The following is a 21,889-nucleotide window of genomic DNA, read 5'->3' as shown; positions in this document are numbered from 1 at the left end:
TTTTCCCTCTGCTACAACAGAGAGTTAGTGTTGAAGTGAGGAGAAAAACCCCAGTACATATAATAGCATCAAAACATAAGCCAAGTCATAGGGTAAGTCTAATTTCTCCCATTTCAATTTACTCAACCAGTCTTGCTTTGACTAACAAATTTATGTGAAAATGTTATAATGAAATAGAGAATTTATTTTGCAAAACTTTTCTGCCAATAAGCATCAGCATTTGAAGGCAAAGAAGCTAAACTTCGGTATAAGCGAAATCAACAAAGTCACAAAAAAAAAAAAGCCCTCTGTATACTTAAGTTTCAGATATAATTTCAGATTTGAGGGAACTCTCCAAAAGATTTTGTTACCTTTCTAATAGGTGCGTATACAATGACTATTAGATGATCATGAATATACATATACATAGCATGAACATGTACAGTTTGCACACATCTCCTTTTTCTTTACCCTGACCATAATTTTGCTAAAGAAAATCCAGGCTGTCTATGTCCCACCTGGCAATGATTAAAGTAATATTGCCACATGATATTCTAAAGCCTGGACTTTGGAATACAATGTTTAGTATCTATGTAACACTGAGCAAGTTTCTTAACTCTACTCAGAGTCTCAGGTTCTTCCTCTATAAACAATAATGCCACCCTCACATGATGATTCTAAGTATTAAATGAAGTAATAAATAAAATTTACTTCAAACTCAGCAGACACCCAATAAATAAGAATTTCCTTTCTTTTCTCCTACTTTATTTCTTAGGTCCTTCAAAAATACATTCAATTGATTGAGAAAGCAGTATTCCAATTTTACGAATGAGGAAATTTAGGTTTCTAACTACTGAAAAGAAGACATTCTCAACACGGTTACATTCTTTCAACATTATACCTCCAAAGCTAAAAGTAAAGATGAAAATTCTTTCAAAAAGCATATTTGTCCCAAAATTTTATTAGTTCTAACTTGTATTTTAAGTTCAGGGGTACATGTGCAGGTTTGTTACATAGGTAAACTTGTGTCATGGGGGTTTGTTGTACAGATTATTTCACCACTCACATACTGGGCCTAGTACCCATTAGTTACTTTTCCTGATCCTCTCCCTCCTCCTACCCCCCACCCTCCAATAGGCCCCAGTGTGTGTTGTTCCTCTCTATGTAGCTCCCACTTATAAGTGAGAATATGTAGTATTTAGTTTTCTGTTCCTGTGTTAGTTTGCTAAGGATAATGGCCTCCAGCTCCATCTATGTCCCTGGAAAGGACATAATCTTGTTCTTTTTTATGGCTGCATAATACAACATAATTACTGAAACTGTGGTGGGCAACTGAAAAATATTTATTCACTGGAGGCCAAATCTTTCCCTTGTAAGAATCATGCTATGCTTTTTCCAGATTGATAATCCCAGGTCCCCTCTCCTTGCTTCAACCTTAGGTTGGCCTCAGTAAGGGTGCTTGTTGTATGCTCCCACTGGAGTATGATGCAGTAGTAGACACTATGCAGGCAAGGCATGTTAGCAAAAATAAGATGGGAATGTGGCTTTGAGGGTTCCTGTACAGGATACAGGAAATAACCTGCATTTGAAAATAGGGAGGGAAGTGGTTGGCTTTTGCATCAAAACTCAAAACTATTAATGATGCATCTTGAAGCCAGTGACCCACCTGTTGGAAATATAATAAGAGGCTGCCACCCACAATAGGCCGGAGGCTGATTACAGGATGATTGTCCTAAATGAGATAACCCTTCATGGATGGTTGCTTCATTTCTAGTTAACCAATATGTTTGTCCCAAAAAGAAGCACTTGAGCTATCCAAAAGAGCTACCACTGATGTCCATTGCATCTCCTTTTCTTCATCTCTGGAGAGGCCTACATGTGATTTGGGGTAGAGGTAACAAGGCTGTTCTCTATTTGAACTTTGCTCTGTATTTGAACTCCCAGGTCTCTTGTTCTACTTATCAGAAAGTTGTTATTATCCTAACAGGGCCAGGACCAGCTACATTATTTGAGGTGCCCAGAGCAAAATAAAAATACAGGGTCCCTTGTTCTAAAAGTATTAAGAAATTCAATATGGCTACTACAGAGCATTAAACCAAAAACAGGGCTCTGTGTGACTGTGCAGGTGACATGCCTATGAAGCCAGTCCTGGACAAAGCTAAGGTGAAGACCGATAAAAAAAAATGGATAATAGATTCCATCCTTCAAAGAACTGACCATAACTAAGCACATGGGCAAATGTTCAGACAGTTTTACTCACCTAAAAACAACACTGATGCTCTGTTTGCATTATTTTTTATTTCTTTATTTATTTTTTATTTGTTTGTTTGTTTTGAGACAGGGTCTCACACTGTCGCCCAGGGTAGACTACAAATGCACAATCATGGCTCATTGCAGCCTCAACCTCCTGGGCTAAAGCAATCCTCCCACCTCAGCCTCCTGAGTAGCTGAGACCACAGGTGAGTGCCACCACTATCAGCTAATTTTCAAATTTTATGTAGAGACAGGCTCTCTTTATGTTCTTCATAGGGATCTCGAACTCCTGGGCTCAAGGGATCTTTCTGCCTCAGCCTCCCAAAGTCCCCAGATTACAGGCATGAGTCACCATACCCAGCCTGCTCTGTTTGCTTTAAACGACTCTTGAAAAATCTAATTAATTTTCAGATAAATTATCTTCAGAGTCCATAGACCAAAACTGCTTATGAGTGAATAAGATTTTAATGACAACAAAAATTTAAATTTCAATGTCAAAAGTATAGAAGAAAAGACATCTTTAAGTATAGAAAACCTAAATTCAAGGGTTACAAAAGTTCCAAAAAGAAATGTTCATTTAAAATAGTTTGCTAATTTAATATATGTTGAAAGAAGGAGGAAAGATTATTTAAAAAGTACACAATTCTCCACTCCTTCAACAAAGAGGCAAAGTCTATATCCCCACCTCGTTAATCTGAATTGACCAAAGCCAATGGAACACTAGAAACATGACACAAACAGAGGCTTGAAAAGTGCTTGTGCATTGGGACATATAGTCACCATGTGAACAAGCCCAGTCTAGCCTGCTGGACCATGAGAGACATGTGGCCAAATTATTTCAGCTAACTGCAAGCCATCTGCCAAATACATGAGTAAATACGTCCTAGCTATCCAGTCCCGAGCTGAGCCACCAGCTGACCAGGGACACATGAGTGAGCCTAGTCAGTCAAGCATGACCCAGATCAACAGAACTACCAAGCTAATCCAGAGACACATGAACAATAATGAATTATTGTTGTTTTAAGCCACTAAGGTTTGGGATGGTTTGCTATACAGTAAAACTGTTAAATGATACAGGTAGTATTTTAGCTCAGTAGAAGAATGGAATACATGATAAGCAGGGGCTGAGACAACAAGCTCACCATTTTTGGCAGGGAGATTAGATTCTCACCAAATTCCATAATAAATTCCAGATGGAGTAAAAAAAAGTATATTTAAAGAATCATAGCACAGAAATGTTAGAATAATTTATAAATTGATATTCATATAGTCTTGGCATACATAGGGAAGGATTTCCTAGGCAGAGAAACCTAAAGGAAAAAAATGGATAGATTTAACTATGCAAATGTTTTTTAAACCTCATGTGTCAAAAATACATTACAAATAAAAAATAACAGGCAAATGACAAATTGGTAAAACTTTTTTATGTCAGAGATTACATACGTAAATAGGTACCAAGTAGTTACATGCGTGATGAAAGTATGATCAAAGATTATCACTCTTAATATGCACAAAATGGTAAGAAAAAGATGAACATGATAGAATATTAAACAAAAGGTGTACATATGTAAATCATAAAAAAGAAATACAAACTGCCACTTAACATGTGAAAAATATGCAGCATCTCTGGTAAGCAACAAAAGGGGTAAGAAGTAAAACAACAATCAAATTACTGTTTCAGTTAAAAATTGTAAAGATGAAAATAAGTAATAATACCTAGGAAAGCAGGCATTTTCATATACTATAGGTTGAGCTACAATCTGGTACAACGTATCTGTAAGGTAATGTGTATGTATGGGTATGCATGTGTATATGTGTGTCTCATAGAGAACACTTTGCCAAAAAATTAAAAGATCCCATCACAGGAGGAAAAAAAACCTTCCAAACAGGTAGCAGATCTAATTTTAAAGTGGTACATTAGGAAAACACTTTTAAAATCCAGTAAAGTCATGCAATGGGGTTATGCCACAGGGACAGGAATGGGCTCTAGCATGGCTTGTTATTTCATGAGCTTGGCTAACCCATCATGTAAATCATGCTCCCTACGTAGGCAAAGCATAAAGGTAAGAAAAACACTAAACAGAAGGTATGTGATAATAAGGTATGTGGTATGCTTGTTTGATCCCAGGAGAGTTGTCAAAACGGGATTTTTCTCAATGTTAGACTCAGCATTAAAACTATTATTAAGATTTGTCCTTTAATAAACTGTGATTGTCCATACTACATACAGACTGTCTATATCATAAACTATTATATAACCATTACAAATAGAGAAGTACATCTATGCACTAATATGCAAAGAGTTCCAGTACATACTTTAGAAGAAAAAGAAAAAAGAGAGCTAGGTTAATACATATAGTATGATACTCTTTATGGAGTTTTTTTTAGCCTGATGAAACAATATTTCATTTCTATATGCCAAAAAAAAGGTGTGGAAAGAAACAAAAACAGTAAGAATGATTACATTTCTGAGCAGATGATAAGGAACCAAGATGGAAAATTTAGCATTATGTACAATGTTATAATTTTCTTTGGGAAATTATATCCATGTGTTAAGTAGGTCATTAAAAAATTGACTAAATGGAATTAAAATAGACTTTATTATGCTCAAGAAACTTATTGAACAATCAACACCTCACCCTAATCTATTACAAATACATATATATATATATAAAATAAAATTGAATGGCAAGGTACATAAAAATTAAGTCAAAATCCTTATAGTACTCATATTTTTCCTTCAAATGCTTATTCATTCTTTTCGTTAATCTAAAAGGAATGGGACTTAACAATATACATTCAAGTGAAAAGCCATGGTTTTGATTGTCTTGTCTGTAATATTACAAATCATGGAAAACCTCAACCCTGAGGCTAAGCAGAAAAAATAAAAACCTCTGCACTTTAAATGTATAAAAGATGAAGTCTTACTATATAGAAAATCTGGAAAGCATTAAATCAAGCATCCTCTTCAAGTTCCTTTAAATGCCCTCCCACCATTGTGTCTACAAAAAGATACAACATCATTAAAGACAAGGTTGACGATACCTTCAGTCTCAAGTATGGCAGGCAGGTATGGCAGTAGACCTCAGAATGAGACAGAGAAGTGAACAAAGAAATGGGAGAAAGGAAAAGGAAAAGGAGGAAAGAAATAGAAAACAAACCAAAACAAAAAGAGTACTAAAGAGGAAAAGAGGTGTGGAACAGACAGGGCATTGGTGCCTACTGACTGAAGAATCATATAATTACCCCAACACACACACACAAAATTGGCAGTCTATATTTGTGGAAAAAATTTTGTAAATTCCATACATTATGGAATATAATCTTTGTAACAAAAGAGTAGTCATCCCATTTTATGGAACAAAACAGAAGTTCTGGGAGGGTAAGGGAATTGCCAGAAACCACACAGCTAATAAGCAACAACACTGCGGTGTTTGAATTCCAAGCCCAATGTTCTTTCCAATATTCCACTGCTACTATAGTCTGTCCTTTAACTTGTTGCTAATTTTCAAATAATCATGATTTTTTTTTTTTTTTTAGATGGAGTCTTGCTCTGTCACCCAGGCTGAAGTGCAATGGTGCAATCTCGGCTCACTGCAACCTCCACCTCCCGGGTTCAACCAACTCCCCTCCTCAGCCTCCCGAGTAGCCAGGATTACAGGCACCTGCCACCATGCCCAGCTAGTTTTTTGTATTTTCAGTAGGGGCGGTGTTTCACCATATTAGCCAGGATGGTCTTGATGTCCTGACCTCGTGATCCACCCGCCTCGGCCTCCCAAAGTGCTGGGATTACAGGCGTGACCCACCACACCTGGTCTAACCAAGAAATTTTTAAGAAACAAATGTATTATGAACAAAAACATAGTAAGCTATTTTTCTGTCCCCTAGGAAAATTAATTCTGAAAACAAAAATCTGATTTGTCCTTTCAAAATCAACAGAATGGAGTGGGGCAGGGGAAAAGGGCAGAAATGTAGTGACAAAGGACCACATGAAGGAGTCTAGAATGTGATGACAGATGTTGAATCTACACATGATAAATTGTATACAACTTAATACACACACCCACATAAGTGAGTACCTTAAGTCAGAATACGACCTGTGGATTTTATTAATATACTGCTTATGGTATTATACCATAGTTTTGCAAAATGTTACCATTGGAAGAAAGCAGTTAAAGGAGACATGAGAGCTCTCTGCATTATTTGTTACAACTACACAGAAATATAGAATTATCTCAATTAAAAACCTCAATTCAAAAAATCAACAGAATATTCATACCAGCAACACTGACTTTGAAACAGGAGAGTAACATTGTGAAGAAATATAGGAATACACAATGTAGTCAGTCAAAGTCTTCATTATAATCATTCAAAGACATTATAGTAGAGCTGGTAGGAGCCTTCTCATGATTTTTAAAAATTATTTTCAAATTTAAAAAATAATTTTTAAGCAAGAGATGATAATTTTGAATAGTTTTTGGAGAGACAGTGCCTTAAGAGTGACAGCCAGATCACCCAGCCATGCAAATGATAAACTATGGATGGAAGGTGATCAAGAAGAAGAAAAAATATGTTTTAAACTAGAACTTTTTGAACTACGCTGCTTAAGAATTCCATCTCAAAATATCAACTGACATAATACTAGAAGTATGAGCCAGTTGCTTGGTAAGACAGTTGGAGAATTATGGTAATAATTATGGAATGCACCAAGAACTGTCTCATAATACTAATCATAACAGCTACTATTTATCAAGCACATATTACGTGCTTGACATTGTTCTTGTTGCTTTACATAAAAGATTAAAAATCCTCACAACAACTCTGGGAGGTAATATGTGGAAACTGATGGTGCTCATGTAATTTACCCAAGGTGACACAATTAGCAGCAGAGTTTGACTCTGAACCTAGGTTTTTCTGACTCTAAAGCTTATGTTCCTTAAAGCCCTGGAAATGAGTACCTTATCTTGGATATTCTGGTACATGACTCCAGGGTGACAAAAAAATTATAGCCAGTAATAGAAAACTGTAACTGATATTATACTGACCTGCTTGTAGGTTCCATCTAACAAGGTGTCCAGGTGTTGAAGAGGGGCAGGGGTTTTATCTTTGAATCTTGCTAATAGTCGGCGTTGAATGGCCCGAAATTGTACAGCTCTCTCAGATAAGAGTTCTTCTAATTTTTCACCATTTATCCGTAACTGCAATGAATAATTTCTTAAACTGAGAATAAATGGACACAAAAAACATCTTCAAAGAAAAAATATACACAATGATAATAAAAGAGTAATGAAGAAATATAAATGTATTATAGAATTAAGGGAATTAAAACAATGTGGTATTTGGTACATGAGTCACTAATTCACAGATGATACAGTGGAACAGATCAAATGGAAACTTTATAAAAGTTATCCAGTATCACTGGAGGAAAAACAGATCATTTAATAGGTATTTTTCAATAATTGGTCACATGGGAAAAAATAGAAAACTTTTCTCATTCTTTACAGCAAAAGCAATGCAGAGATTAAAAGTTTAGACACAATAAAAGCACTAGGAAAATCAGAATTTTTAAAATAATCTTGGTATAGGAAAGGCCTTTATTAGTGTAAGTCAAAAGCTAAAAGCCACACCCACACACAAACACACAAACACACCCCTGATAAATTACTAGCTAAAAAACAAAAACATATAATTCTACATCATTTTTAAAAATTATAAAGAAAATAAGACAAATAGCAAACTGCAAAAAGTAACAGCAATAACTACAGAGACAAAGTCATGCCCATATCTAGAAAGCATCTACAAATCAATGAGAAAAAGACCACAATCCAACAGAAATCAGTAGGAAATCAGCAACAACCCAATAGAAAAATGGCCAAAGTTTTACACGAAAGTTAATACAAATAGCTCTTAAACATATAGCATTTGACTGAACAATCCTAATTCTAGTAATGTATCCTAGAGATACGCTTGCAGACAGTAATGTATATATCAGGATATACATTACAAAATTGTTTGATCTATTGTTATCACAGTAAAACATTATTAATAATCAAAATTCCCATCAATAGGGGAACTGGTTAAAGAAGGAAGACTATTCTGCAAGACTACTAGGTGCTGATATGCAATGCTGTGCAAAGACGATAAATGAAACAAAGCAAAATGATACAAAATAGTATGTATAATGTGCTGCCATTATTTTTTATTTAAAAAAAAGAAACCTATATATTAACATAGTTGTGACTGCATAGGATATTTCTAGAAAGAGATACAAGAAACTGGACACCAAACACTGCCTCCAAAGAAAAGATTGAGTGGCTGGGGAATTAGAATCCTAAATGACTCTCTTCACTGTAACCCATCTCATTTAAATTAATATTGTTAAAATGAAAGAAAGCTAGTCAAAGTCACAGGATAAAAGGGACACTTCATAAGATCAGGTCACGTGAATCACTAATTCAACTTTACAAAATAGTAATAAACTAGCTGAAATAAATATCATATTCAAAATGCTCAGAAATCAAACATATCATAGACTACATTTCTGATAACAAACCAAATTCCTTACCCTTTCAGTGCATGCATTCTACAATTACATATGAAATAAAAGTAACTTGAAATTTTAACTTTTTTTAATCTGTTTTAGAAGCACTCAGTAGCTAACTAAATCAAAGACTATTCCCTTGAGCAAAAACATACCAAAAATTAAGTAATAAAAATCTTTTTAAATAAAGTTTTTAAAAGAACATTAATCTAATTATCAATAATTCATTCTTCTAACTGTATAATTTACTGCTATAATTTATTTCCTAAATTCTTGATACACCAAAAAATTAAAAAGATATTCTCAGTACTCAGACTATCAACCAGGTTATCATTCCTTTGAAAGTGTAACCAAGCAGCAGTGATTGAAATGTTTTCACATGTCAAAATTTCAATGCTGAACAAATATTTATTGATCCCAGAGCCAAACCCTGGTCCAGGCACTAGAAATTAAAGCAATGAATAATACAGACAAAAATGTCTGCCTTCATGAAGCTTATACTCCAAGGGACACTTGGATTCCAAAACCCATCTGCATTCAAAGTTTAAAATCTTACTAATGGCTGAAAGCAGAGAAAGGAGACAGAGAACAAAAGAAGCATAACCATGCCCCCCTTAATTTATGTGTGTCACAAATGAAAGTGCCTGTTGTTCACCATATTCTCTAAGTCCCTCCTCAGAAAAGACACACCCTTGATGTACAAACTCCAGGGAGTTACTTACTAGCCACAAAGTAAAAAGGGAAAATTATATGTCAAACTTATTAGTCAGTAATATCTAATATTCTCTATTTCAAATATTACAAATATGTAATTAGTATAGTCTTTCCGTGGACCCTTTCACAAATCACTACACTTCAGTTTCCAACAGTGAAGCAAGAATTTCTTAAAATATATCGCAAAGAACTGCAAAGATTCTCATTCCGTATAATACCTAAAAATACTCTTACAGACTGTGTCAATTTTGGTGCTACAATTTGACCAAAGGCATGTGTTCCTAGAAAACAGTGTCATCACAAGTTATCATCATAGATGAGGAATTATGACATAATTATTCATAATTCAATTGTATACACCTGAAATTTTCTTTTTATGTTCACACTACATTAAAGAAGTCTTCACAGCTGAAAAGTCAATGCTTTCAGAATGTTCAATGGTTGACTGAAAAATTATATGACTGGTAATATTCTCTCTCTCTCTCTCTCTCTCACACACACACACACACACACACACACACACCTACACTGAAATGTAGTCCCCCCTAAGAACCAATGCTTACTTGGATAATGTTCGAAATTCTCTCAAAATTCCCCTTTTGTATTGCCTAAAGAGTCTGTTCATAGACTATATAAGTAGAGCCTGACAACTTTAATACATGGGACGTTTAAAAAAACTATGACTGTCACTGTCAAATCCACTCACAAAACAAGTATTTGGCTAGTCCCAAACATCAAATCAGTCTTCAAAAGATGAAGGCATGTCAGCATTGAGATACTCAAGAGAATCTAACACAGGCTCTGAAAGCACTTCCAAAGAAGAAATGCAAAACATTCAGAGCAACAAAGTTACTGTTAGATCTCATTGATTCATATAGTTAATCATTCAGCATTTACCAAGCACCCACTATGCCAGCTACTGGGGAATATTTTAAGTGTTAACCCTCATTCAGATGCAGAAGTTCTGGTATGCTTGTTAAAAATGAAAAAGAAAAATCACTTTACTTTATAATCACACCTCATTTATGGCCTGCTAGAATCAGTTAGCCAAATGGTCTCTGATAAGCTCAAATAGTTTTAACACTGGGTTATTGGGGTCAAGGGTTAAGTCTCCATGTGGGAGAATTAAATCAGCTCTGTTCCAAGGCCAGACGACATGGTTAGCTCCAGGCAGCCACTCTATAAATGTCTGTAATTGATCACAAACTGGGCAAGTGGGCAGGAATGGATTCACAAAATCCACCATTCACATAAGAAAAACGAGAAGCACATAGCCTAATGGCATGTATACAGAATTCTTCTATAGCATCTATTTCTCTTTCATGTATTTAAGGATTATAGATTATGTGGGTTATGATTATACACACCTCAAAATGATGATCAATCAACTCAAAATATTCTTGAAGGGGCATAGATCCAGAAAAAGAACATGCAAAATCTTTGACTCCCTGTTTTTCAAAATATTCTTGAAGGCGAAGAATAAGCTCATTGGTTATGAGCCAAAGATCTTCAAATTGTTCACTCTGAATGCGATATCGTTCTGAGAGAAAAAAATTAAATAAAAATGCTTAGTAACACAGAATTACTAGATAAAGCTACATGAACTATCAATAACCCTGACTTTAAAAGTTCAAAGATTTCATTTTTGTAACAAAGATATGATTCCACTGGCTTTACAAAAACACTTTCACTGCTTCATTGCTCCCTACATGAACCACTTAACACTTTCAAATCTAATTCCAAAAGTAGGTGGTCACAGTGGCAAACTGCAAAGTATGGTCCTTTTTGTTATGTATCTTATAACAGGTTTCAGTACAATAAAAACACCCAAATTTGGATCCTTTAAAAAGGCCTGTATTTAAAAAGAAAACAGCCATTGCAAGAATACAATTTGTTATCCTTAGTATCATTTCAAAATACTAAAGTAAAATAAAATGTATTCTATATAAAATTCAATATCCTGGATACTGTAATCAGCATAATTCATGGTAATCATGATCAAAGTTTTCTATTTTTCTAAAAGTTCTTTAATTTGAAGAGAAACTTTGCAGTCAGACCCTTTTCTAAATATAAATCTTGTTTCCCTTTATTCCCTGAGACCTCAGCTCTACTACTCCAAGATGACCAATTTCTAGCTATGCTCTACCCTGAAAATGATGACAACAACGGTGACAATGACGCTAAGAGAGGTGGTAATAATACCTATGATAACAACAGCTATTATTTCTTGGGCACAAACTGTGTACCAAGAACTGTGACTACAATAGCCCCTTTTTATACAAAGGAAAATAAAGCTCAGAGAGTTTCAGAGACTTGCCAAAGATTAAAAGCAATTAAATGCCAGTGCTAGAATTAATAGTTCATCTCCTTCTGCCTAAATCCTACTTCTTCATCAGGACCTGGCTTTAATCTCATCTACTCAAATCTTGATTTCTCTGATATCCATGGGAGCTCAATCTGTGCCAGCCACATTTTAAGCACTTTACATTCACTTTCTCATTTAAACCCTAACAGCCCTATGAGAGAAACAGTGTTACTAGCCAGTTAGTAACAAGAGCAGGCACTGGGACACTAGATACTAACCTTAACTGCCTCATAAGATTGTGTCTTCCTGAATTTATATAGAGACTTACTATATCTACAGTTCACTAGGCACTTAACTACCTAAAACCATGCATTCTTATATAACTTCCAAGATTATTACATTTGCTCCCTTTAAAAGAATTAATATACTTTTTTTTTTTTCTTTTTTTTTTTTTTTTTTTTTTTGAGACAGGGTCTCACTCTGTTGCCCAGGCTGGAGTGCAGTGGCATGATCTCGGTTCACTGCAACCTCCGCTCCCTGGTTCAAGTGATTCTCATGCCTCAGCCTCCCGAGCAGCTGGGAGTATAGGTACCCGCAATGACATACAGCTAATTTTTGTATTTTTAGTAGAGATGGGGTTTCACCACGTTGGTCAGGCTGGTCTCGAACTCCTGACCTCGTGGTCCACCCGCCTCAGCCTCCCAAAGTGCTGGGATTACATGTATGAGCCACCACACTGGGTCGGGAATTATACGTTTTTTTGAGATCTAGGACTAAGTCCTCTATTTCATTTAATTCACCACTTATTGACCATCTATTATGCAGATGTCATAAAGAGACACACTGGGAGTACAAAGATGAACTGAATCTTCTTGCTTAGGGAATCTAAGATCTAGCTAGAGTAGCATGATACATGGACATAGAAAATATTTATTTATGTTCCCCATGGTACCATGGTAAATTTCATAAATGCAATTACTTCTTCAGATTGGTTATTAGGACTTCAATTTGTCATCTCCATCCAGAATTCAATAATATATCTCCTATCATCCCAGTCATTCCCTTTTACAAGGATAAAGAATAAAATATACTGGGTATGCCTGTCACAATCCATGCAAACACACTGGTCTTTGCTGCTGAAGTCATACCCCATTCCCCTTGAAGCTTCACCACCCCTCCCTTCACCCCAGTCTTATTCTGGATGCTGAGTTCTGCCCATAACGCTGATTAGGTGTTTTCCTCAATCAAAGATAATACTTTTTAAAATAAATGCCACCAAATATTTACTTTTTAAAAAAAATGACACTGAAGCGTTAATGCTTTAGAGACAGTACAGTTGTGGCGGGGCAGGGGTAGAGAGGTAGACTGGAGAATAATGATGATAAAGTACCATATAAACCTAGTCTTACCCACACTAAGCTTGAGATCCAACATATTAACTCTAGACTGTATTTATTTACTTTCATTCATTTACATTACTCAGTGCAAGATGCTGGGGATAAAATCAGGAATAAGGGAAGAAGAGCTTCTGCCCTCAATGAGCTCCCAGGAGACTTGGAAAGAGAGCCTAATAGCAGAAAACTGAACACTGCTTCTGCCATCACTCTTCTGCCATCACGGATTCAGGACCAATCATTAGGGCTAACCATGCCACAGTGGTGCCAAGACTTCTCCCGAAGAAGATATACTACCATTTTCAAGTATAGGAAGGACTATCACATAGCAGAAGAATTAGACAACAGCTAGAGAGATGCAAAGGACACAATTCATGATAAGAACTATATCAACAATGATAGATGTTCACAGCTGCCTCAGGAAAAACTGCCATTGAAAGTGTTTTTCAGGCTCTGAACTCCCTGGTCTTTGGTATTTTCTTGAAAGTCCACCTGTGAGTTGCAGAACTTGGTGTGAACGAAAGGTCATTTCATGAGGTACAGACCTGTCTCAGATCCTGTACCAGGATCCTTATCTTTATGTGTGTCTGTCCATCCCGGGCAGCCCACATCTAGGTCCAGGTAACATCCTAGGCTTCTAGGGGAGCTGAGTTTGGCCAGCTGTATCTCTTTCACAGCTTTGTGATCTCCCAGAACACTGGCTTCAAATCCTGTTGTACCAGGCCTTGTGGTTGTAGCAGATGTAGACGAAAAAGTTGCACACTGCAGTGATCCTGGCCTGAGAAGACAGTGAGATGTGGTAGTGGCTCTCAAAGTCACAAAGCCAGATGTGGTGGTGGTGGCAGGTATGGGCCAAATTGCTCAAGACATAGATATTGGCACTGCCACAACTGACCACAGTTACCCTCACTATAGGCAGCTTCTGCAGAGCCACAGTCTTGATGATGAGTGTGTTGTCCCCCACAGAGGCCTACACCAGTGCCAAGAGATTCTGCACTGTGAAGTCCAGGCAGGGCCCATGTCCTCCCACTACACCCTTTGCAGCAAGGAAAAGGTCTTGTCCAGGGTAGGTAATTTCTTCCAGGCTTGGAACTCTTCCAGTAGTGTCACATCCACCTCCTTGTCCAAGGGGAGGGCATGTCTCACAGTGGGGCACAAGGTCAAGGAGAAGGCACTGCTGGTGCTCCTATGTTGGCAGTGGGCCTTGCGGGGCCCACCCTTAATGGGGCTCAGCAGGTGCAGGTGGAGCTTGCAGTTGGGAGAGGCTGGTGTGGACATGATGACCAGTGTCTTCACGCTGTCATCTCTGCCTGCAACATGGCTATCTTTCCCCAGGCCTCCTCATTCAGCTGTGTTTCTGACACTGCCTACTGCATGTTGGCTTCCCACACCATCTTGTGGGCTTCCTCAAACAGGCTGGCCATCAGCTCCCCCAGCTCCTGCACTAGGAACAGCTGCTCACAGTCTTCGTCCTTCAGCTGCAGCTTCTTGTGGGCTTTGTGCCACTTCTCCTTCAGGAGCTCAGAGCCCATCTTGTGAATTCCTATGGAGATCCTGTAGGAATGAATACCTGCCAAAAGCATTAAAAAGCTTCCACCAGGTTCGTAAGGTTGAACAGGATCCTTTACAACTCCTAGATTTTGAGACTTCTGCTTTAATATGCTCATTTCCTTTCACATATACGTACCTTTAAATAAAACACTTAAAACAATGTTTGACATATTAAGCACTCAATAAATGTTACTTACTGTCATTATTGTTTTCATCACTTTCCCCAATTTGTTGTAAAGGGCAGAGATATCATACATTTCTTTGAACCTACACAGCACCTAGCTAATCAAGTAACTTTCACATAGCAGATACAAAACAAGTATCTTTAATAAAATGTTTTCTTTAGCATATAATTTACTGTCATTTCAAATAAAGCTGTAAATTGTTACAGAAATTTCACAGTGCTAATTTTTCAAAGAAAATTCAATTCATTCAGTTTCTAGAAGGATTCTGAATAAGCTTCCACATGCAGATAGAAAAAACTTGGGGTTAGCCTAAATATAAGAATAAGAATAAAATTCCTTATATATGAAATAAAATAAAGCTGTAGAGAGGAATTTATTCCATTCAACTATAAATTTTCAATGAAAATGTATTACAAATCTTAAAAAAGATAAACATAAACAACTAGGATTATTATGACATGTTTAAAAGAACTATATCATCTGGCCCCAGAAGTAAAAACACACATATATAATTAAAGGTACCTGAATGAAGTAAAGGAGAAAGCCATGGGGAAATCTATGAGAAGAGCATTGCAAGACAAAGGAACTGTAAGGACAAAGGCACTGAGGCAGAAATGTGTTTATAGAACACAGAGGAGGAACATAGTATGTCTGAAATGGAGTAAGCAGTTTTTATGCTGCACTATAACAAGACATTATACCAGCTTCTGTTAAATCACCCATGTAGGTATTGCGAAAATATCTGGAAACAAAGCATGTTCAGGTACGTCCAGGCAAGCCTATCCACCATAAGTTAGTCTGAAAATTGATCAGAATTTATCACTGGGGAAAAAACATGGACATGATTCTCAGCAGAACGCCAATAGTATGCCCAAGCTCAGCTGGCCAGAGTTGAGTTCTTGACGAGGAAAGACAAACCCAATTAGGACCGACTCCAACACCTCAGTGAAACTGCTAGGCTGAGTCTTCACTCACAGCTTACACTGGGCATGTGTGTTGTATGAAAGAAAATGGGGGATGCTGTGGGCTAACCAAGAAAAGCAGCAGCAGTGCCCCAAACTCTTCCCCCAGCGAGGTCAAGTGCCTGCCTCAGCTGCCTATGGAGCTCCTTCCTTTTATTGTCCTGACAAACAAAAAAAAAAATCTCTAACAAAATGAAATGTGAACAAGTCTAAGCTTTTCTCTTCTCCTTTTATAAAAATTTGGATTACCACGACAGGGGCCTGTGAGCTCTCCGAAAGACCCATCTCAATCCCCCATATTGGGCAAAGACTTCCCTCTCTAAAGATAAAGTAACAGAGAAACATCACATGCAGTAGGTTCAAAGGAAAGTGACAAATCAAAGGGTTGAAATTCTCTTTATAAAAGAGAGGTAATGGAAGACAATTCTTGTTCATAGTTTAAATAATACTCAAGGTAACACTGTATCTATTCATTTATTCAAAAAATATTGCTGAGTGATAAGTGCTAGGGAGACAATACTAAACAACACATACATCATCCTATTTCTCATTCTAGTGAGAAGGGCAGAAAATAAACAAGTGAATAACATATGAAACAGAACCTATGAAAATACTACGATGCAGAAACCAAGGTGCTGTAATAAAGACAAATGGGTGGCCTTTCTTGAGATGCTATGGTCGGGAAAGGCCACATTGAGAAGGCGATGTCAGTGATAGTACTAATGGTAATAAGGATGAAAATAATACCAGCAGCCAAAATTTACCTAGCACTTACAATGCATCAGGAAATTATTATATGCTTTTTAGGGGTTATTTCATTTGGATTCATATATAATATTACAGTACTATTTTATGGCCATTTAATAAATTTTTTAATGGTTATGTAATTTTTCCAAAGTCATTCAGAAGAATTTTAAGCTAGAGCTGGGATCTAAACTATCAATTTGAGTCTACACCTCACTTTCCTAATGATTTTGTACATAAAGCCAAGAGCCGAATCAGGAACGCAATCCCATTCATAATTACCACAGAAAGAATAAAATATCTAGAAATACACTTAACAAGGGAGGTGAAAGATCTCTACAATAAGAATCTATAAAAACACTGCTCAGATAAATTGAGATGACACAAACAAATGGAAAAACATTCCGTGCTCATGGACAGGAAGAAAATATCATCGAAATGGCCATACCACCCAAAGTGGTTTACAGATTCAATACTATTCCTATTAAACTACCAATGACATTCTTCACAGAGCTAGAAAAAATTATTTTAAAATCCATATGGAACAAAACAAGATAACAAATAGCCAAGGTAATCCTAGGCAAAATGAACAAAATTGGAAGCACCACATTGCCCTACTTCAGACTATATTACAGGGCTACAGTAAACAAAACAGCATCATACTGGTACAAAACCAGACACGTCAACCAACAGAACAGAAGAGAGAGCCCAGAAATAATGCTGAACACCTTCAACCATCTAATCTTCAACAAAGTTGACAAAAACACACAAATGGTGCCGGAATAACTGGCTCACAATATGCAAAAGATTGAAACTGGACTCCTTCCTTACACCACATACAAAAATCAACACAAGATGGGTTAAAGAGTTAAATGTAAAACCCAGATCTATAAAAATCCTGGAAGAAAACCTAGAAAATACCATTCTGGGCATAGGAATTAGTAAAGATTTCATGACAAAGACACCAAAAGCAATTGCAACAAAAGCAAATATTGACAAATGCTATCTAATTAAACAAAGAGCTTCTGCACAGCAAAAGAAATTATCAACAGTGTATACAGATGACCTACAAAATAAGAGAAAATATTTGTAAACTATGCACTGGGAAAAAGTTTAATATCCAGAATCTATAAGGAACTTAAACAAATTTACCAGAAAAAAACAACCCCATTAAAAAGTGAGCAAAGGATATGAACAGACACTTTTCAAAGAAGACATACATATGGCCAACAAGCATATGAAATAATACTCAATATCACTAATCATTAGAGAAATTCAAATCACAGCCAAAATGATATACCACGTCATATCAGTCAGAAGTGTTAATATTAAAAATAAGTCAAAAAATAACAGAGGCTACCAAGATTGCAGAGAAGAAAGAATGCTTATACACTGCTGGGAGTGGCATAAATTAAGTTCAACCCTTGTGGAAAGCAGTGTGGCAATTCCCCAAAAAACTAAAACATAACTGCCATTCGACCCAGCAATCCCATCACTGGGCATACACAAAAAGGAACATAAATCATTCTACCATAAAGATACATGCACACATAAGTTTACTGCAGCATTATTCACAATGGCAAAGGATCAACCTAAATGTCCATTGACAATAGACTGGATAATGGAAATGTGGTAGGGATACATCATAGAATACTATGCAGCCATAATAAAGAACATGATCATGTCCTTTGCAGAAACATGAATGAAGCTGGTGGCCAATATTCCTAGCAAACTAATGCAGGAACAATAACAACAAAAAAACAAATATTGCATATCCTCACTTATAAGTAAGAGCTAAATGATGAGAACACATGGACACAAGGAGAAAAACAAGACACACCGGGGCCTACCTCAGGGTGGAGGGTGGGAGGAAGGAGAGAATCGGGAAAAAATAATTATCAGGTACTATGCTTAGTACCTGGGTGAGAAAAATAATCTGTACAGCAAACCCTCATTACTCAAGTTTACTTATACAACAAACCTGCACATGTACCATTGAACCTAAAAGTTTTTTTAATGTAAAACTCTTAATAAACATTTAAAAAGGTATGACATTTTCAGTAACTTAAAATTTTTAGTTTCTGTTTCTTTCTTATTTTTTCATCAACATATACAAAAGAAAAACAAAAAACAATTTTTCTGGAATAAAAAATTCACCATTAGGATGAGCGCAGTGACTCACACCTGTAATCCCAGCACTTTGGGAGGCTGAGAAAGGCAGATTGCCCAAGCTCAGGAGTTCAAGACCAGCCTGGGCAACATGGTGAAAACCCATCTTTACTAAAATACAAAAAATTAGTTGGGCATGGTGGCGCACACCTGTAAGTCCCAGCTACTCAGGAGGCTGAGGCACGAGAATCAGTTGAACTGGGAGGCAGAGGCAGCACTGAGCCAAGATCGTGACTGTACTCCAGCCTGGTGACAGAGTAAGACTCTGTCTCCAAAAAAAAAAAGAAAGAAAGAAAAATTTGGAATTAGTCTTGGAATTTATAAACACAACAACATTTTTTACTTTTGTTAGATTACCATAAATCCAAAGAATCAATGAGTCCAAGATTTATAAAGTATTATTTTGATTACTAAACATTTTCTCAGTGTTAGTACTCCAAGATGGTTAATACTACCCCTGGAGACTTTCCAGAGTATATATTTCATGGATGGAGAAATGAATTTTTCGATTTACAATATAACATAAAAGAACCTGTACTTTAAAATGAGCCCTTAAAATATTAGTAATCAAAATAGCTGTCAAAATGAGCATTCAATTTGTTTATCTCTTTTCTTTTGTATCTTGCAATAGCAGTTCAGTGGAAATAACCACTTCAGTTTCCAAATAAAATAAATTTAGATGATCAGAGCCTAGACAATTTCCATAACACTCTATTATAAATGGAGAAAAGAATATATTTAATTAAGGAAGGTACAAAAATGCATCACATCAGTCTTTATGTGTGTCAGAACATCTCAAGTTCATCAATATAATGTTTGTATTCATATCATAAACAGTGAACTATACAATTCATGCTATTTGGAAATTTTGAAACGTGAGACAGAAAAGCAGATGAATGCTTTTTAAACCAAAATGTTGAGGAAATAACTTAAACTATTTCAGTAGTTTTTTTTTGTTTTTTTTTTGGTTTTTTTTTTTTTTTTTTTTTTCTGTTTTTTTGAGACAGAGTCTCGCTGTTGTTGCCCAGGCTGGAGTGCAATGGCGTGATCTCAGCTCACCGCAACCTCCACCTCCCAAGTTCAAGCGATTCTCCTGCCTCAGCCTCCCGAGTAGCTGGCATTACAGTCATGTATCACCATGCCCAGCTAATTTTGTATTTTTAGTAGAGGCAAGGTTTCTCGATGTTGGTCAGGCTGGTTTCTAACTCCCGGCCTCAGGTGATCCACCCAGCTCGGCCTCCCAAAGTCCTGGGATTACAGTTGTGAGCCACCGCGCCCAGACTTTCAGTAGGTTTAGTATTTTAAATATACAGTCTCTTCAATATTAGAAACTAAGGATGGTTTCTTAACATTTACTTTTCAACAGGCTTTTTCCAAGCTAGATTTATATAATATTCTCATTGTCACTTAATAATATTGCTAAGAATTTTTTGAATAAATATAAACAGTAATATTATATTGATGAATCACTGTGTAAGTTAAACTATTCACAGGGGCATGAGGTGGGCATCAGTTGACCTTAGATTTGGTCATTATACTTGTCCCTAAGTTTCCTGACCTCATTAAAGGACTATCACAGAGCCCCTACCATATGAACTTTCAGCACACAAGAAAATTCACTGATCCTTTGAAACCTCATGCTTTATCAAATATCAGGATATACTTTCCCCTTTTCCTAGAATGACCTCCATCTGATAATCTCCTACTCATTCCTTAAGACCCTCTACAAATAAAATTTCTATGGAGTTTCAACCCTTTGGGATACAACAGCACTAAAAAAGTGCTTCTATAAGCACATCAAGCATTCTATTATTGGTTCTCTTTACCTGTTTGTCTCTCCCATTAGTGTAGGAGCTCCACAAGAGCCACAACAGTGTTTATAGCTAACATGTCTGCTGAACGAAAAAGGAATAAATGTATTGTCTACCAAGATGAAGTAAAATAATACTCCCATTTCCTTTTTCTCCAGGTATTTTGTATAACACAGTTCAAGATCACATATGCTTTCTTTTGGAAGATGCAAAAGAAATCCTATTTCAAGGCCCAACAATTTTTCACATATGTGACTGTAATCCTTCTATTATACCTGAAAGCGAAATAATCAAAATGAACAACTAAGAAAAAGGACTTTTAAACTTGACTTTATTCAATTCAATCACTCTAGCATGTTAAAAATCTTTCAGGATATTGAAACATCCAATGTATTAGTTATCTTTTCCATTTTTCAAACATCTACCTGAGGCTATACCAATTTGATACACATTAGGTATACTTTATTCAAAATGCTCAGGACCAGAAGTGTTTTGGATTTCAGATTTTTTCAGATTTTGGGATATGTGTATTATATACTTAAGCAATTAGGCATTCCAAATCCAAAAATCCAAAATCCAAAATGCTCCAAACTTCCAAACTTTTTGAGCACTTTGGATTTTGAATTATAAGATTTGGGATGCTTGACCTGTATTTGCAATTGGTTAACCCTACTTTGTGACACTGAGAGTATGTGTCTATTCAACATTCTTTGCAGATTTTCAACTTAGCAAGACACAGCATTCTAAGTTGAAATCTTGGAGAAAACTTCTGCATTGTCATCTATCATCCAATAATTTTGATGAAAAACTAAATGCCATCTTGATTCATATCCCTTGAGTAACTTGTTTTTTTTCTTTCTAATCTTTAAGAATTTGCTCCTTAGCACTCTAAAATTTCACAATGATTTGTCTGAGAGGAAGAGAGAAAGACAGTGTGTGCTTTCTCATTCATTGTGCTAAGCATCAAAACAACACATAAGATCAACAAAACAAAGAGCTGGTTTTTTGAAAAGATAAACAAAATCAAACAAACCTTTAGACTAAAAAAAAAAAAGAAGGAAGACTCAAATAAAAGAAAAAGTAGAAATTATATCTGATACAATAGAAATACAAGGAATCGTTAAACTATTAGGAAAATGCTAGGAAAAAACAGAAAATCTGAAAAGACCAATAACAAGTAAGAAGATTGAATCAGTTATACAAAGTCTCCTACCAAAGAAAAGCCCAGGACTTGATGGCTTCACTGCTGAATTCCATCAAACATTTAAAGAAGAACTAATA

The 21,889-nt window shown here is 36.2% G+C and overlaps 1 protein-coding gene across 5 annotated transcripts in view; it reads right to left on the bottom strand.

Annotated features, from left to right (window-relative positions):
- BBS9 (Bardet-Biedl syndrome 9) overlaps nucleotides 1-21,889 on the bottom strand; it is a 510,510-nt gene that overhangs the window by 223,653 nt on the left and 264,968 nt on the right. For all 5 annotated transcript variants that reach the window (XM_050783267.1, XM_050783270.1, XM_050783269.1 and 2 more), the window contains 2 exons: nucleotides 10,855-11,027; nucleotides 7,278-7,430 (listed from right to left, as the gene is read on the bottom strand). In XM_050783267.1, the coding sequence (XP_050639224.1) occupies nucleotides 7,278-7,430; nucleotides 10,855-11,027 (326 nt within the window). The remainder of the gene's footprint in view (nucleotides 1-7,277; nucleotides 7,431-10,854; nucleotides 11,028-21,889) is intronic.

The sequence above is a fragment of the Macaca thibetana genome, chromosome 3 (genome assembly GCF_024542745.1).
Source record: "Macaca thibetana thibetana isolate TM-01 chromosome 3, ASM2454274v1, whole genome shotgun sequence".
In the NCBI taxonomy this organism is placed as follows: domain Eukaryota; kingdom Metazoa; phylum Chordata; class Mammalia; order Primates; family Cercopithecidae; genus Macaca; species Macaca thibetana.
Note: the sequence above shows the minus strand (reverse complement) of the source record. Positions and strands in the feature narration are given on the sequence as shown.